Source organism: Chlamydotis macqueenii, chromosome 5, assembly GCF_036417535.1.
Source record: "Chlamydotis macqueenii isolate bChlMac1 chromosome 5, bChlMac1.mat, whole genome shotgun sequence".
Lineage (NCBI taxonomy): Eukaryota > Metazoa > Chordata > Aves > Otidiformes > Otididae > Chlamydotis > Chlamydotis macqueenii.
The window spans coordinates 34145848-34165963 of record NC_141560.1 but is presented as its reverse complement, the minus strand read 5'-3'; the positions used below and the strand labels follow the sequence as shown (position 1 = coordinate 34165963).

Here is a 20116-nt window from a genome sequence, read left to right as displayed (position 1 = left end):
CTAAAGCACCTCATCTGGGATGTGGGTCATCCAGGAGCTCCATTATGAGCCTGCGGTGTGCATTCAGGAACCAGAAGTGGTGGAAACTTAATCACTGGTAAAGGTACAACAAGGACATATGGACCTGGAATCATAATGGATCTCTCAAAGTCATACTTGGGTCCTCTCTCTTTCATGGTGCACAAGTCAGTAACATGGGATGACAAACAAGATCCAAACACTTTCCTCCAGATATGTCTCACAAAAGTTCTAACTATTGACAATGCCTGTACTCTGACAACTTATTATATGTATTTCATAACTAGATAATTATTGACATAGCTAAATGGAGCTTTTCACTATTCTTCGCACCCTCCTTTCTTAATCATTATGGTCAACACGATCATCTAAAAACAGACAGCCCTCAAATGAGTCTCTATTTGGAGCTCCCTCTGGAGCTACTCATATCTGGCATGTTCAAATCTGGCTAATTTTTTCTTTAGAGTATGTTTATTTCCCACTTTCTCATTTCACCTACACAGATGAGATTGCCTAAAAGGTGCGCATTTCTTCTCTGTACTGCAACAAAATACCTTTCTATGAACTTGATCAGTGCAGTCTCAACTCCATCCCAAAGAACTTCGTGAAAAAACAGTGTGACTATTCAAGTAAGTAATTTCTTTCTTTGTGCCTGGAAAGTGGAAGACCCATTATGGAGGAAGACCTATACGCCTTTCATGGTTCTATCCTCTCTCTCCATTCACTTGCAAACTGTCAAATCCCACATTGAATTGGCAAGTCACTTTTATCCTTTATCTCCAATTGCCTCTCAAGGTTAGAAATAATTCTCAAAAAGCATTAACAAGAGCAATCTGTTATTTTCCTCCAAATCTCTCATCTGTCAAAACACATGAAAAATTTAGCAGACTGCTGACGTACTCACATCAGTGAATATTACACTGACCAATATTATCTTATTGCCTCTTTGGACTGCACTGTAAACATTTGTTAACTCTTGTACTATACTTCAACATTTAACTCTGTAGGATAAAGTATCTCTTGTTCTGTTCTATAGCAATTTCCAGCACATTTTATTAGGATTTTTAGGTGTAGTTTCAATACACGCAGTAAACACTAGGAGGATATGTAATAGAGCAGGAAAATAGTTCAATCCAAAGCCACTTCATAAACTAACAGAAATATCTCCAAATATGAAACATAAAAGCAAGGCTGAGATTTTACTCTTAATTCATATTGCTTAGAGGAAAGACAGAATATTTTTTTAAAAGCATAAAATAAAAATGAGTATATCATGAATATGAAGAATAACAATATAAAATACCAAATTAAGTGTTCCAAATTTTGTATTTCATTCTGGATAGTAACTACTCTGCTTCAGAAACAACAACAAAACGACAACAAAACAAAAATCCCAAAATAGAGGCTTCTGGATATCTTTTCAGTATCTTTTTAATTCAAGGCAATTACAGAGTTCCTTGACAAGTCTTTTATACAAGTATTTATATTTCATCTTGTGTAACAGCAAACGATCTTTTTTTTTGTTATCACAAATAGGCATAAAATGATGTTTAAATACTTGTGTTTTTTGTAAACTTTGAGACTCAATAACAATCACAGTGACTTCTGTTGTTTAATTATGTATCATGTAAAACTAAATTAGAAGTACTGTATTTGAAAAGTAATTGTTAAACAACAGTAGGAAAAGGATTGTAAAAATCATGTTATAAAGGCTTTCTTCTCTTCATAATTATTTCTATTTCTTTCTCTGCAGACTTGCTCTTTAAGAAACTGGATTACCTAGGACTAAGGATAATATTTGAAGGTGGAGTCTCTTTACCTCAAAAAGAGCATCAAAAACTCAGTTAAATTACTCATTCAGCCATTAACCACAGAAAAAAAAAGGTGTGCCACATGAAAACGATGAATGTGAGAGAACAATTTTGCTTTTTTTTTCTGATTTCTGTGCTTTTATCCCTTTGGCCCACAGACTGCAAGACCCCTTCTACTTTTGCATTCATGAGACAATGAAAATTTATTGGTAAATAAATGCTAATATGTGATAATTACTTGCATAAAATAATTTAAGGCAAAACAGTGGTTCTATGTTTTTAACATATAACTTAATACAGTTACTCACACATTGATAACATCTTTGTATCTCTTATTTAACTCTACTTGTTAAAAATACTGGGAAACATTTATGTTGAAAGCCTGACATTTAATATCTGTACGGTGCAAGTTTGTCTGAGGTAAAAAGATGGGTACACCTGCAAAATGTAGCAGGATTTTTGCCTGCATTTTTTTCCCCATTAAAATGGCAGATATGACTTTAGCTTATCTCACAAAATGACTCATTAGTTGGGGTGAACTTCAGTTAAATCCTATGAAAACTTTGGTTATAAATACTGGACCATATTAAGTTTCAGCAGATAGAGATTTTCTTAGAATTGCAATATAAAGAAGGGAAAGCAGTAAAGTTGATTTCTATTACAATTTCTTCCCAAATATCTTTAGTAACATTGATGAGTTCCTTTCCTTTACTCGTTTTAGGAAATGGAACATAAATCTGGACTTTTAGCTCCCACTAAAGTTTTCTTTTAAGTTTTCAGTTTGTCAGTAGATTTCACATTCTTCTAGGATAAAGCAATTATGTGGCACCTATATTCAGGAATTATATATTTATAGTTTAAAAGAAATGCTCTCTCCTTATCAGAAACTGTTTGAACATGCCACTTGGTATTCACGTCTAATGGCAAATATCCGCCACTCACAATGTTGACATTTTAAATTATACAGCATATACTATTTTTTTCATTCTGATACAAACAACATATAATGAGATTTACACAGTGAATTTTAGTAACTATGGTTTGAAACAAAAAACACGTAGCATACATACAAGAAATGTGAGAAGGGTTTATATATTGTCCACTATCCCAAGTTATATTTATGGCATTTGCTTTTCTTAAAAACTCTTTTGATAGAGAAATACAGAACAGCATTTCTAGAAAAGAGTAGTCTGAAATGGTATAAACATTTTGAAAAATAAGAATCTTTGTAATCCTCATGTATGTGTTTAATGTAGAATCATTTATAGATGTTATCAAGATGTATGTGCAATAGCTGCTTTACGTTTTGCTGATCTATTTCCAGGTTTCTAACCAGTATCAGAATAATTTATGCTCACATTTCCTGAGTCACAGGCATTTTTGAGTCACTAAAATTCATCGTAAAAAAAGAAAAAAAGTCAATTTAAGTCTTTTCATATTTTTAAACACGGTTAAAATTTGCATTTTTTTAAAAAGGCACAGATAATAATAGATCTACTGTGATAAGAGTAACTCTAAAATAAATGTTACTATTTGCCTTTTGTGATGAAACAGCTCATTTCCCCATTCCCTAAGTCACTGAAAGCAAAAAGAAAAAAAAAGAAAACAATTTCCAGAAAACGTCTTAATCTGGCCAAAATAAGCCTCTATGGCTTTGGTCCACAGAAGCTTTATTAGTTTCCTGGGCTCCACAGTGGCATAAACTATTTCATGCATGAAGGGATCATCACTCCTTCTTCTAATCATTGCTATTGTACCCATTACAAAGCTCTTTGAACATCTCCTATGGATATCACATACTATCTTAATCACCCCCCAATTAATAACTTTATACTCATATTTCAGTTCTGCCACTTCTATGCACCTTGTTACTCGAGGATGATACTGAAGCCTTAAGTGACCATGTTGAGATTACAGTAATTTCTCCACCGCAAATACATTCTTACACTGACAGTGTCCAGACAGCAGCTTCTAGTGAGTAAGTGTAACAGCTGAATACAGCGGGAAATCCTCTTGTAATGCCATGACAAATGTTCGTGTCTCTGTCTGTTGCGACCATCCTTTAACTCTGAGAAGCAGAAACCATTTTCCTATGTGCTTTGATAAGCAATGTGGTAGCTGATATTGCTTACATAAAGAGCATCAGAAATCTCTGCTAGCACTAGCTAAATCTTTAATACCTCAAAGCTATTTTTTATACTTTGAGTTTTCTGGTGCACTATATTATAGTTGTCTGAACATAATATAAGCAGACTCAAAGAGGAAAGACTCTTGGAAGTCAACAGTTTTTGCTTTACTCTATTAATATTTTAACTAACTTTCCAACTCATGTTACCTCTCTCCTCAGGTAGAAGTCACCTATACCTTTCCAGTTGGCTTCGTGCCCGCTTTTTGAAGATGGTGGGAGTTAAATGCTAAGGAATATGGTAAAGGAACATAGACATTGTGTGGATTATCCTCACTTGCAGAGGAAAATAGAAGCAATTATCACCTGAAGATTAGTACTTTCTTTATACTCAAAATCAGGGATGCACAGATTCTCACAAGGTGCAAGGCATGTTGTCTGACCAAATCTCTCACAACACATTTTCAGCTAAATTATACTCCTCTTGATATAATATGAAATCATGCAGTCTAAGGTCTTGCTGAGAGAAAGAGATACCTACATTTAGCTTTTTAAAAGCTTTCCTTTATCCCCATTCAATCAGCTCTTAATCTTCCAGGAATACCTAACTTTCAAAATTTACATACCATACGGTTTGACAAACAGCAACTGTTTCCCAGAATACAGGTAGCACCAGAAATCTAAGTGAAGTCTGCTATGCATTCCTCCAGGATAACTGCGTAGATTAGTATTTGTCTCTTGCAATTTGTAAATGCCTAGCAGTTTTCCAATATATATGATGGATATAAACTGACATACAAAAGGCTTGTTTTCCTTAACTACTTTCTGTAACTTAGATACAGTTCAAGTACAGATGAGAAACACAAGCTGGGATTAGAGACAATAACATATTGCATCTACAACTGTAAAACATGTCTGTAATAAGCTTATATTTAATAAATTAAGGATAAATGAAAACCAATTAAAATGTTTTAGCAGAATGGAACCAGCAGAAAAGCAAGATGTGTGGCCTACTGAGACCTGACTAGTGTACTGCAAACTATTCAGGAAAAGGAAAGAAACCCAAAAATGTGCTCTCCAGTATCTGGTAGTTACGCTTGTGAAAAAACCCTAAAAATACATAGAAATCATAACTAAGAATGGAAGACCTATATATGTCATCAGATCAAGATTGGTACTTTTCTGATAATTGAAAGAGGACACTGACAAAAAGTACAGTCTGTCAGTAGATGAACATAGGAATGGCTCATAGAGGGATGGAACTTGGGCATGGAAAGGAAGGACTGCAGAAAGAAGAGGCTGCTCAAACAGCCCCTCAAGTAATTGCTCTGAGAAAACATATGGCTAAGTGCAAAAGATGACCATCTAAGAGCAACAAAAAGTATGAAGACAATTAGTATACAACACCACAAAATTTGTCATGGAAACAAGAGGCTGAAAAGCAGAAAACCTAATTTTAAATTGGTATGGTTTTGAACTGGAAAGAAATATAATTTTAGGAAGGTAATACAGTTTCAGTAAGGTACAGTCTATGTTCACAGATAAGTTCATCATAAGAATAAGGACTCTGCAAGAGTTAATACTGTGGATGGCTGCTCCCTGGTGAAAAGGAAACACTATACAGGCAGCTTCAGGAGCGGAATAATAAAGGAAAACTTCTAGTAAGCATGGCTCGCATAGTTCCTAGACTGTTAAAAGGTATTGTGTAAAGTCACATAAAAATTATACAGAAAAGCCAAAATCATAATAAGTGACTACAGATTTAAAGATTATTTACATTGGTAAATACAAACACATAAGTTCTTTTTGTCATCTGGTTTGTCTTAATCAAAAGCTAAAAATTCATTTATAACACTGTACACAAATGCCATGTTTATATCAATATCATATGCAGCTTGCATGAAAAAGTATACATTAAAATGAAGAACAGCAATTCATGTAATGGTCAAAGACAACCAATAACAAAACCACCAAATTCCAGTTGTCAAACATAATTTACTATGTATATTTTTTTCTCTTCTCTGTTAAAGCAGTAATTATTAAAACTAAAGTGATACGGGTGAGTGTTTATGACTTCTTACTAAAAACCCTGACTTAAAGCAGTGTTCATTTAAGCTTAAGGTTAAAGAAAATCATGTAGAGATCTCTGTGCGATGGCCTAGTGACTTTATATCCTCTTGTCAAACCTCAGCAGTTTTATTTGTAGTGATACATGCCGGAGAAGGTTGGAGGTTAAAGTTGATAGGAGGGCCAACAGGAAAGCCAACCAACTTCTTTCAAAAGATTACAACCTTTAACACATTAGGATCTGTTGGCAGTTACTGCTAACTTTGCAAGTCTACATTTGTGTACTCTTCTGTGAACTGATCCCCAAACTCCGGACCAACAGGATTTACAAAATCTCCCTCTTACTACTTTCCTTCCATTATTCCTTCATAATTTTCTTACTGTTCAAGATATTAATTTAGTTTTTTATATTATATTGATGCTTAAGACTTACTAGTTTTCAGAAGAACATTAACAGGAGATAGAATTTCTTCCTCATTTTCTTTAGTCTAATTTTCTCTCATCCTGAAAACTGAAGAAAGGATTTCTTAATCTAGGAAATCTGACATTAAATGCAATAGCAGCACAGTCTGGTGCACTAAAGCTCTTCAGATTTCTCTTCTTCCCACTTATTTTAACACTGATTTGTGATTTTTTTTTAAAGTAATACAGATAAAAATAATTATAAATAAAATCACACAGAAACACTGAATAGTTGAGATAAAAAGACCTCTAGAGATTGTCTAGTCCTACTCAAAGCAGGGTGAACCAGAGATGTTTGCTCACGGCTTTGTCCAGTCAGGTTTTTAATATCTCCAAGGATGGAGATATTCACAACATCTCCGGGCAGCCTGCTCCAGTGTTTGAGAGCTCTCACAATAAAAAAGACTTTTCTTATGTTTCAGTAGATTTTCCTGTATTTCAATTTGTGTCCATTGTCTCTTGTCCCATCACTGGGCATCACTGAGAAGAGCTTGGCTCCATACTTTTTACTGCTTCCTATCAGGTATTTAGGTACATTCGTGAGATAACCCCTGATCCTGCTCTTCTCCAGGCTAAACAGTTGAAGCTCTCTCAGCCTCTCCTCACATGAAGGATGCTTCAATCCCTTCATCATCCTTGTGGCCCTTCACTGGATATGCTGCAAGCACTGTCTCTCTCAGTACAATTGTGGATCTTTTGCTCTACCTAATCACTTGATCTGCAGGACCAAACCATTACACTGGTTAAAACCAGTACTGATGGCTGTTTTATTCTTCCTTGCACTGAGGACAGTGCAAGTTTTTCCACTGACTTCAAACAGAACTGCTAGATAGACTGATTCTATGTAAAAGATATCAATGTGTATTTACTAGATATGCCTGTGATGACCACATGATAGAAAAAGCAATGGTAATTTTTTTCAGTTATATGCATTTGTTAGCATTTAGACAATAAACAATTTTTCTTACACTGTATCTGAAAGGTTTAAATTGCAGGTGTAGAGAAATCAGTTTACAGTTATCGATTACTGCAATTCTACAGCTTTGCATTTTGAAGTGAATAACTACTTCAGAAATTCTACACATAAAATTATTGCTGCTGCACAAGAACAACAATAGAAAAATCTATTATGCTTAACTTTTATATTTTATACAAAGGTAAATACACATCTACATAATTTTTTTTTAAGTGTCAGACTTGACTTTTAAGTTTCTCCCACTTCTCCACTCCTTCTTTGAAACCCCGGAGAAGAACATTTGGCAAAGTACAGATTCTGCATTCCACATCTCATACCACTTAGCTGTTGCTACAGTTTTAATTATGCAAAACTCAATGGGCTCTAATAAAATCTGACTAGGTAATTAATACTCTAAAACATACAGTGTGAGCTACTGAAAGGAGTGTTCTACACAAATTCCCTCATGTCATAGAAAAGACTCAAGCAGCACAGTGTACTACTCCATAGGTAAAACAATATTCCACTGTGTTAACAGCTTTTTCATCCTATCTGCAATTAACCAAAGAATCTTAACACAATCTGTTGTTAAAAAGTTAATTTTTTTTACTAGTTTCAGTTCAGACACATTCACTCATGTGTATCATAGCAAAACCAGGGACAAAAGTATTATAGTAGAGAGACAAGAAATACTTACATCAACAGCAAGGTACAATTTTAAACTATTATTTTAATGATATGCACAAAAAGTACTATGATAACACTACAGTATTATGCTTAAATTTCGTATTTTAGTTACATTTATGTAATTCATAAATATGTACACTTATATACACATTTATATTTTCTGAGATAAGATCCCAGAAGGGGATTCTCCCACCATGCCAATGCTGCAGAACCAGCCTAATTTTGTGGTCTGTTCAAGCCAGGGAGAGGGCAGAGGCTGAGCAGGCTAAGGGTCTAAGTGCTATTAGCTCCTATTAGTCTTGTGGCAATTAAATTTTTTTTAAAATCTACAAGTAAGGGTATTAATTTTCAGAACTCCACATGATGATTTTACGGAGAAGAGCCAGAAAAGCATAGGACACAAAAAACAGCATGGTGTGCTTTTACAACTGAGAAAGTTTTTTTTCCCTAACAGTGAGAACACAGACTGTTTTCTCTGAACTTGTTCCCCTGGACATTTTGCAGAGAAGCATGATTTCAGTGGTAGTTTGACATGATTTGTATTTTTCCTAGAATCCTATCCTTTATCTCCTTAACACAAACCAAAAAACATCTGGAACTTTATGTTGTTTTCATAACGTTTTATGCCAGAGCACAGACAGTACTCCTGGATTCTTTTCTCTTCCTTGACACACGATAAATGGTGATAAGAAAATGAAAGTTATGAGAAGATCTGTGCTAAGCTTTACACTTTTTCTACAAGAATACAGTTTTTCCATAACACAGCATATTCATACATCTATATCTGTAGCATTTTTATGCTGAGTTTTAAGAAAACACTTAATCAGTTTTAAGCTTGACCTTGCACTATTTTGAAGCAATTACAGACAGTGAATTTTAAATACAGAAGCAATAAGTAATTTGCTTGGGAGTACAAAAGAAATCAACGATGGAACAGAGATTCAAATCTAAATTTATAGCCACTACAGCCTACCCTATCCATTGTCCAGAGGAAAATGCATGAGAATCAGTTACTAAGAATCATAACATATAACAGTGTAGATGAAGACCATTATTCCATCTTGGTCATCTTATTATCTGCATCATGAAACTCTCAGCTTGTATTGAGGCTAGATGTGCTAACCACTGGGCAATCATGTAAGGAGCTAGAGTCTGCCCTACAAGAACTCCCTTAAATGCTGCATTTTGAAGTAGTGATACCAAATGTCTGCTGTTTTTAATAAAGGATTATCATCAGTAAGAAGAGGTCTTTAGATCTAGGAAATGTGATGTTTAAGAAAAGAAAAACATTTAAAAAAACTTCATTACACATGAAAAAGTAAAAATTATTGTGCCAAGAATTAACATATTGTACGGTAGTAAATTTTACTTAGTGAGAGCTTAGCATGCTTACCAAAAACTACAAAAGTCACTACTGAAAACCAGTCATCTCTGGTATGACACATGGCCTAGCACACCAGGAGGGGTGAGTGGGAAGAAAGGGACATAACCAGTTGAAAACAGTAAGGAGTTTGACGACAGCATGATGTGAGGCACTTCTTTCTCAAAAACATGCACACGGTATACAGAAAGGTCTACAAAGCTAATTGTGCATGTCCTTTGCAACGCTTTTGTATTTTGGGTAGTTCTGAGTCCTCAAGTCCTTTAAGCAGAACAGTGCCACACATTTCTACGTTTTCAGCAGTATCTAAAACATCGTTCTCAGATGGCCATTGCCCAATGTATGATACAGAGGCTGTGCTATTTATGTGTGCTCCAGTTCAAGGTATGTGTGCAAGCAGAAAACAAACCCTTATTTTTCTTAAAAGAAAAACCACCAACTCTAAGAAAAGGGATGATTTTCCATTTTTATGATCAGTGAAAAAGGGAACACCGATATGAATTAATGATCCAAACTCAATTTACCAGGGGATATAGCAAGACCCTAAATATTGAAGTAATATTTTCATTATGAACATGTTTTATAATGTACTTGGGCCAGCAATTACAACTACAAAACTGATAAGAGTTTTAGCATTTGCTGAAAATGCAGTTTGGTGAAGTTGATTTATCTGTAAAAAACCTTGCTGCACAAAGACAACTTGCATACAGATTCATTTGGTACCTGGTTAGTCAAATCAACTGGTCATTGCAACTCATGTGTGTAGACCAGGGTGAGAGAGAACAACTTACAAAAACTTCTGCAGGAAAACAAGTGCACAAGTCCATGGGACCTGAGATGCACTCGCAGGTCCTGAGGGAACTAGTGCATGAAGTTGCTAAGTCACCATTCCTCATATTTGAGTGGTACTCTGGTGAGGTTCCCACCGACTGGAAAGGGGGAAATATAAACCCCATCTTTAAAAAGGGAAAAAAGGAAGACCTGGGGAACTACAGGCCAGTCACTCTCACTTCTGTGCCTGGCAAGATCATGGAGCAAATCCTCCTGGAAATCATCCTAAGGCTGGGCAGAGAAGGGATTGAGAGCAGCGCTGAGGAGGTACTGGTGGACAAGAAGCTCAACATGAGCTGGCAATGTGCACTTGCAGCCCAGAAAGCAACAGCATCCTTGGCTGCATCAAAAGAAGTGTGACCAGCAGGTCAAGGGAGGTGATTCTGCCCCTCTACTCAGGTCTTGTGAGACCCTACCCAGAGTACTGCGTCCAGCTCTGGAGCCCCCAACATAAGGACATGGACCAGTTGGAGAGAGTCCAGAGGAGGGCCACAAAGATGATCAGAGGGCTGGAGCAGCTCTCCCGTGAAGACAGGCTGAGGGATTATTCAGCCTAGCAAGCAGAAGGCTCTAGGGAGACCTTATAGGAGCCTTCCAGTACATAAAGAAGGCCTACAGGAAAACTAGGGAGGGACATTTGACAAGGGCATGTAGTGATAGGAGAAGAGGTAATGGCTTTAAACTGGAAGAGGGTAGATTTAGATTAGGCATAAGGAAGAAATTGTTTACTGTGAGGGTGGTGAGGCACTGGAACATGTTGCCCAGAGAAGCTGCAGATGCCCCATCCCTGGAAGTGTTCAAGATGAGGTTGGATGGGGCTTTGAGCGACCTGGTCTAGTGGATGGTGATCTGACCATGGCAGGAAGGTTGGAACTAGGTGATCTTTAAGGTCCCTTCCAACCCAAGCCATTCTGTGATTCCATTCTATGATCCTATGAATGCAGAGGCTAGCAAGGGAGCAAAACTGCTCTAGAAAGACAGTAGCCAATGCTGCTTATAGGCCACTGTTATTACATGCAAGTTAAGTTGCTCCTAGTTTGCCAGAAGTTGTATAATTCAATAGTGAAGAACATGTGCTTAACTAAACTTTTCAAAACATCACACAACCAAAAATATTACTAGCAAATGCAATGTTTGAATACATGAGAAGAAAAAAGCAGAAATTGGAAATACACTTTGAAATGTATTTTCACAGTATATAAGATATTCACCTTTGATGAGTAGGAGCTTACTGACTCTACCAAATAGTCAGATGAACTTCTGTCAACATGTCTGTTACATTTTTTGTTGGTACTTGTGGTAACACAATTTTACATTAAGAAGTTGAATGTTCACTTTATTAAAACAAACAAACAAGCACAAATCCTTGTTAAAAGCATAACAAACTAAAAAACCCCAACAGGTAAAATCACTCAGCTAAGAAAATCTGAAACATGCTTTAATATGCTATCCATAGTCTGTGTGTTAAAAAATAAAGAACATATATCTACATACACAAAATAAAGCTATCACTGCTGTGTGGACTGCAGAATATTTTCACAGCTATTTTTCCTCCTCCTTGGAAAAGTACATTACTCTTAATGCAGTTAACATCCTGAAATTTTATAACATTTTGGATTTCTTTGAAATGAAAAGTCCATTTTATTTTTTTTTAATTAAATCTATTTCCCCGAAAGGTCTTTAAAGGCTCTACAAACTACCTTGCATTTTATTATGGCTGACAGTTATCTAAACCACGCTTGAATGCTCTCTTTATCCTTTAGTGAACAATTGAAAGATCATATGCTAAAAAGACTTCTGCTTTCTCTTCTTCTAGCCCTATAATTAAGGCATTTTAATACACTTCTTCATAGTCATTAAGAGAGCACAACGTTAAAAATTAATGAAATGAGACAATTTTGAGTTTAACAACCATAAATACATACAACATAAATTTGTCTCAATTGTAGATATGAAAAAAAGCCTTATTGAAATCACATGATGAGATTACCAAATTGTCAAGATTTTGCTTTTGCTATCTAAGGGTATTTAAATGATGTATGGTACCCTGACAATACTACTGTGCTGCTACATACCCTATAAGAGGTAAACATTTCTGTCAAACATTCAAATTCCATTGGTTTTAGTATGTTTTTGTTTACCTTATATACGTGCCTATAAAAAAGTGGTATTGCTGGATGATGCTGAAATGAGGGAAGAAAGGAAAGAGAGGAAGCAAGACAAAGACATATGAAGGGAAAAATGCTCCTAAGTCAACTGTAAGAAACCTGACATATAATGTAAAATACCACTATAATAACACCTACTGATAGGAGTACTTTAATAATGCCTCTAACAGAATAAACAACAAAATTTTCTTAATTTGGATTTTTTTTCTAAGAATCAGAGCTCACTGTATTAATGTATCATATATTTTTGCAACAGACATGTTAAGAACTGTTTTTTTTTTTTTATACCGTGAGAGGAATTCAATGTTTCTAAGTACATCATCGTCATGTCCATATACACTAATTAAATATAGGGTGCAACTGTACTATAGCCACAATATTACTGAGTATTCCACAATGGGTTACTAATGAGCAAATTACACAGCTTATCTTTTAAAAGTAAGCAAAGTTTTTTGAGGTATAAGTTCTTTATGCTTTCCCAACTAAATGTTGAAAAGACACAGTGCAACATAAAGCAAGAAGATTACAGATTTTTTTTTTTTCCTTAAGATAGACACACATACAAAAAAAAAGGTGCTCTCCAGAAGATTTTTTTTTAGGATTGTCAGGCTGTTATATTATAAACAACCTTATTAGTCCTTTATAATTACAATAGGTACCTCTGGACAAGATCGAGTAGACATGACAAATGCTTCTGACTTCTTTTTAAATCGAACCTGGAAGGTCATCGCTGAACAAACAGAATGCTATACAACTGGGGCCATAAATTGTGAAAGCTAACAAAAAGGTAAGGTTTTTTGATACTAAAAATTAAAATTATTCTGTTCAGGGCTTTTCTTTATAAAATCAAGAAATAACAGGATGAAATAGTTTTAAAAAGATAAATACCTAAAGAAATCCTTATGAACTTCATTATCACACTTTTTCCTTTCAGCAGCTGAACCTGTATTTTAGTATTAATGTAATGTCTTTAAAGTAGTTGCTTTATTTTACAAATATGTTCTTAAAGATAATTCTCTAATGAGAATTTATCCATGTTTGCATTTACCTTTTTTCAGCATTATGACGAAACTGTGGACAGTTAAAACAATAGCCAGACTCAAATCTATGGGACTTGCTTGCTGTTATTCTCAAATCAAACCAGTAAAAGGATAACATACTACTGTGTATTTTTCCTAACATTTTTATTTTGTTTTAGGATCGTTTAACAGTACTGGTAGTTTTGGATTGAATATGATTTGTATGCAGATAAACAGTAACTTAAGTGACTCGAACTGGAAACCAATTGATGGATCTCACTTTTAAATCTCTTATTTCAGTTTGGAGAGGAAATGTAAGGATTGAATTAGAAACTTGTAAACTCTTGATGAGAATTGGTGGTATAAAACAAAAGAAAATGAAACCTTCAGTTACTTTCCTTATAGTCAGGCTAAATGAAATTGTAAATCAACAAAAGATTTGGATAGCACTCAAATCAACAGCTTTACCTAATAAAAGTTCTAACAGAGCACTGAGCATACCATTTGAAACAAATATGAAATAAATATGAAATATGAATGACTTTAAAAAGAACCATATGAGAAGTAAAACTGTAAAATCACCAAAATTCAAGTAAAGGAAATTTGAACTGAAATGTATGATGGGCAATTAAGTACCTATTTTGACAATTCTAAGTGGTCAAGTTTTTAAAGTATGACACAGAAACCTTAACCTACCTATATATGAGTGATAAATGAGGCATTTTGTGTCATTACATCCCCATAAATCACTTTCTTTAACTGCTGATGGCTTTTATCAGGTCTAACCTTTTCAAGCCTCTATCAGAGTGCTAACATTTTCAACTTTGACACATACGCAGTTTACAAATTCTGCAGCTGATTAACTCTGGACAGAAGCTCACTGCCATTATTGTCTTCTTCAAGTTGGGTTACAGCTTCAGTGTCTCAAACACTCACATGCATCCTTCATATGTCAGAAAATCTCAATGTACTGGGCTATGTTGCAAAGGATGTAAGACATTTCTCTCCTTTGAAACAAATAAATGACAATATGAGCCTGAAATGTGTATAATTTTCATTATTTTAAAATCAAGTAAATAGTGCATTTCAAATAAACAGTTATAAATAATGTGATCAATTTTACATGACTTCATAATTTAAACAAACTTAGTATCAAATCACCTTGATTATAGGAAAAATGTTGTGGTCAAAGTCTGTGAGGTAAAGAACAATAAAAAGTTAAAAAACCCTAAATATTGCAGTGTATTACATATATAATACTACAAAATATTGCAATTATATGCTGATAGTGATCACAGGTTCTTAAATAATTTTGTGGGATCCCTTGCTAAATTCCTATCTGAACTGTTTTGTAAATTTCAAAGATTCTAAATTGCAGTATCTTGAAACTGTAAATGACAAAGATTTAATTTCAGCATTACAGCACTTAGAACACAAAATGAATTTAACCATGATAAACTCAGAAAACAATAAATGCAACAGCAGAAAAGAAATACAGGAAATAATGTTTTATCATGTGTAAGTGAACCCAAAGACTTCAAGGAACTCTTGCTTTCTGTAGGAACTAAAATTAAATTACATACTTGCACAACACACTAATTTTTTTTTTTTGCGACAAATACCTGATAAAATAGCTGATAAAAACCCACCTACGTGTCTGCCTTCTAAAACATTTTATCTTACTGTACTATACCAACAATGACAAGCCAGCAATATAGTAGTTCTTTCTGCCTTAGTAGCATCAAGACATAGTAAGAATGGTAGTAAAGCTTTAGTCTAAACACCTGCATTTTCACTATTTTTAAAATTTTAAAATGTGCAGAATATAAATTAATTCAGATGTATTTCATCTATTGAAACAAGCACTGAAACATTAATGGAAATGCATTCACAAGATGTAATTGATCTAGACACTGAAACAAACCTCAAATTTAAAGAGATACTGCCTTTAATAATATTAGTCAGACTGAAGAAATTTTCGTGTGGGTTGTGTGACCACCGGAAGCCTGGTATTTCAGATAGTATTAGTTTTGATAAGAGCTAACTAGGCATCAGACCTAAATAATGGAATGTGAAGAGACAGGCTTGGACCATGCGAATAGGAATGTCTGCAGAGGCTCTCATGCAGTTGGCTGTCTCTTGTTGATAAACAACAAATGTTAGAAAAACAGTGAATGAAGGACAACTGTTTTCAGCAACACAGCTAAACCAGCCTTGTAATGTCAATATTTAAGGGCTATCCATGAAAGATTAAAAAGTTCTTTATTTCACTAATAATGTCACACAGCAGAAAAGCTGTGCAGCTACACTTTGACAATTCAGATGTAAATCTTGGAATGTCTGTAAGTATTCATGACAAAGGCGTATTTATCATTTAAAACAAAAGGACATGATTTCTTGATGTTCATATCAAAGACTAGTGATGGATGAGAGCATGCTAATCAAATGACAAAAGAGAAGGAAAAAGATGCTTGCCATTTTGATTAGGAGTGGGAAATTAAGATCTCTTTCCTAAATTAAGATATAAACATCCTAGAATTATAAACACAAATACAAATGTGAGTGTGTATGCATAGGAGCTTGGTATGTTCTCAAGTAGACATGCTACAAACACTAACTGGAGTAACTGCCAATTTACTTAAGGGCAGAAGAAGTCACATATAGTAAAGAAAATCAAACAATGGCTTTGATCAATTCCAGATAATTGCTTATAAATTTATATATGCAGAAGCAATTTTAGCTTTCTAATATTAAAACTCTCCAAGTAACAAGAGAGAATCATTTCACCTTTTTTTTTGGTAATTTGATTCCTACTGAGTTATTTCTAGGTTTAAATTATGCTTATGTGAAATTACACTTATGTAATTTAAAATTGCATAAAATCAATGTAAACATTACTGAAAACAAAGATGTAGACTGTTTACGTAGGATGCACTATTGCAAGACAAGTGTGGAGCTTCAGAATAAAATTTTTATTCTAAGACTAGCATTTTTGATACTCAAGTTATCTTATTTCAGTGTTTTGCTTTACTGAATCTACTCATTTTATACCTCAAATTTCTCTTAGATTGTGCACTAACCTCACCAGTGTAATGTTTTTACGTGCTTTATTTACTGTGAGACATCATCTACTTTTTTCCCGTATCAGTACAAATAGTTTTATATTCTATATATAGTAGTTTATCATTTAATATACTAAAGACTGCTTAAGACACAACTACATTCCTCCACCCCTTGGACCTTTTTTGAAAAATTTACTGGATGCTCAATATATATAATATTCAATAGCATGTGAGAATAATTTTTATGCAACTCTGATAGTTAGAAAGATAGATAACTCAATTATTAGATCATCTATCAAAATATTCAGATGTATAAGAGGCTACTAAAAAGATTGATGACTGAGAAAGTCCACTGATTCTCTAGCCATCATATTCACACATTTGGCTAGACAACATTTTTCGCTGCCTTCACAAGCAAGCTTCATTACCCATCACTCCACTGAAAAGAGTTTATTATGAGGCTGCCATCTTGGCAAGACTATTATTTAGATGATGAATGTTGGGGGAAAAAGTGTGTCTAGATTTTTTTTTTTTAAGATGAGCTTTTTGACAGATAAAACAAACAGCATCTACATTTCTAATTAACTTAAATTTGGCATATACAAATACAGGTCAGTAAAGCTATGATATGCTACTAGATTATCTTCTGCCTGAATCTTGCCCTTAATTTGTAAAATGTAAATTAACTAATTAGAAGAAAAGCAGCAGTATCTGTGACAAAATGGTTCTTCTACTTTGCTTTGTGACATTTATGATCAACTGTAGTCCTTCATTCTAATTTCTGATAGATGGATAATTATGCTCATGCTAATTTATTAGGCTTTTAGTATTTTAAACCAAATGAAAACTTCAGATTTCTGAAGGCAAGGAAGCACAACTCACTGCAACAATACGTGCCAGCTTCACTTCATTTGCAATATTATGCTGTTTATATGTATATGTTGCATGAATATAGGTATGAAGGTATCATTTTCAATATTCACGTACCTGACTCAAAGGAAAATCTCTATTAGTGTTCTTAAAATTTCCTCAAAGTCTATGTATCCTTTCTGTGCATGATGCATAGTAATAATAATATACTTATGCTTTGTTCACTAGTACTAAGAGTTAAATTTCACTTTATACTCCTACTTCCCTCCTCAATTGTCATTTGAAATGGATTAGACTAGCAAATATAGAATTACATGAAGGAAGGGGGAGTTGGTGATTCTTGAGTTTCAGCCCAGCAACTTGACCTTGTTAAATAAAAAATATATGATATTACAGTTTACAGGAAAGGATTCTTTTCGCTGTGGTTTGGTTTTAACTATTACTAGGTAGATAAAGACTCAACACTAAGAAATACATTGAAAATGTCAGATGTAAATGTCAATTAAAAATTACAAGGAATTCTGAAAGGTAAGGTCTGTGGGGGGTTGACATTCTTTGACATAGTGGAGTGTCTGCAACCAGGCCTTTGGCAAGCATAGCAGGATCTATGCTGTCAGCTCTTATCGTACATAAACTTAGATGCTTGTCTAATCTGAATGAGAAATACCAGGAAAATTGGAGCTGAAGCCTTGCAGTAATATGGATGGAAGCTGAAAATACTCTATCTGCACTACATGAGTCTCCTGTGACAAGATAATAGCTAAGACAACACAGAAAAATATAAGGAAAAAATAATTTAAACAAAGCTATGTAGTGCTTAATTTACTACTTTTAAAATTGAGAATGTAACAATCTAGCATTAAAAGAAGCTTAAATAACAGAATTAAATTATAATGAAAATTGTATTTTCATGTCCGTATTAAATACAATACCTAAGGAGAACAATGGATGAAAATATATACTTAATTAGTATCAATCATTCAAATATAAATGCTAATGTGAATATGGTATGGTCTATTCTTTCTTTGCTTTGACAAAAATTAGTTTTGATACAAAATAAAACAACCTACAATGCTCAGCCAAATAATTAACATTAAAGCAATGCTAGGCATGAGCTATAGTCTCAATGGAAAAATGTCTTCATGCTCTGTTATTCAATCATGTTAAAGAGGGGATAATTGCTAAAATCTAAAAACATTACTTATGAGCTAAAGTAAAAAAAAATATTTTTCATAAACTACATGTTGATCTTTATGTTGTTCATGTGTTATTAAATAAGGATGACAATAACTCATGTCAAATGCTGTTGGAAATAAGTTAAATGTATCTAGAGCATTTACGACGTGCAGAGATATGCCTATATACATATGTGTGTGTGAGTAGGCATGTGTGTGAGCGTACACATATATCTCTGTTTATCTCGCAGGAGACACAGAATATTGTCATCTTCACAAATTAAATTATTGAATCAGTAAACTAGTAGAAAACAGCACTATTCACTGCTTTTGATTCTCTTCTGGTCTACAAACAAATGTATCTTAGTGCTACTAAGGGCAGCAAGTTGGCATGGCAAATTTTTAAAAAGTGAATTATTTTTGAAGAAACTTATCCATATATTGTCCTAAGCTCCAAAAATCATCATAAACTCTCTCTTCTATCTACATCCATTTTTCTTTAAGATTAATTTACTAATTCAAGTGGAGCCAGGAGAAAGACAAAAAGGAGCAGAGCAAAACTCAGCATGTGTGAAAATCTACAAGCATTAGATAGCTAAACAAACCCTAAGTCCCTCAGTGTTGCAGTAAGGTCAAAACATTTCAGCACTGTACCAGTGTGTCAAAATATGTCAACAAACCATCATACTGCAAGAAGAAGAATGACCTTTCAGTTCTTTATGTTTGGGCTGCCAATGAAGCTTTGGATACTGGGTATGCATGAACAGTTTTTGTAGCCACTTGACAAATGCAACTCCCAAGGTTTCCTCCAAGTCAAGTTGTTATATCACTGGCTTTCAATTCACCAGTACAACTTTTTAAACCATTTGCAATTGGAGAATATTGATCTTGTTACAGAACAGACATCCATAAACCCACCGCCTAACTGCTTCTTACCCTCCCACCTACAATCAGACAACAATTATTACTTAAACAGTCTTCACAGTAACATGTCAAACCAGTTTAAACAGCTGAACAGAAAAAATGTGTATCATTCTGACGTTCTATTCAGTCTTTGCTCACATAAGATTCATCCTTATAGTCAACTGCAAATGAATTTGAACAGAACACCCTTCTCAAAAAACCCTAAGAACACATTGGCTGTGTTTGTGACTGAAATATAATCCTTTACATTTTTTCTGTTTGCATGTATCTGAAACATCTTTTTTAATCTACAGGACTCTGATAATTTTACTATGACTGTTAGTTATAAACTGAAGTCTCAAGATCAGATCTAATGTATTAATTAATGTAATCATGAACGCCCACTTCTGAAAAGTGTGGTTACTATTAAAATTACTTATGGGAAACTTGCTTTTATTTATTCTTTGAGAAAAGCAGAAGCACAGGACTAATAACACTTAGAATACAAGCACATGGGTGAAGGAATTTAATGCAGGGATAACTTAATATTTCATTCAAAGAGAAGATGAAATGCTTCTCTTT

At 34.2% G+C, this 20116-nt stretch overlaps 1 protein-coding gene across 7 annotated transcripts in view; it reads right to left on the bottom strand.

The window, feature by feature from the left end:
• Positions 1-20116, bottom strand: part of CDIN1 (CDAN1 interacting nuclease 1) — a 138969-nt gene that overhangs the window by 52076 nt on the left and 66777 nt on the right. Inside the window, exon 11 of one of the 7 annotated variants that reach the window (XM_086749367.1) lies at positions 6481-6532. The exons of 5 other annotated variants lie outside the window; for them this stretch is intronic. In XM_086749367.1, the coding sequence (XP_086605493.1) occupies positions 6505-6532 (28 nt within the window). In that variant the 3' untranslated portion in view covers positions 6481-6504. Of the gene's footprint in view, positions 1-6480; positions 6533-14420; positions 14532-20116 lie in introns of those variants that run through there. One more of the 7 variants, XM_086749366.1, reaches the window with a different exon arrangement.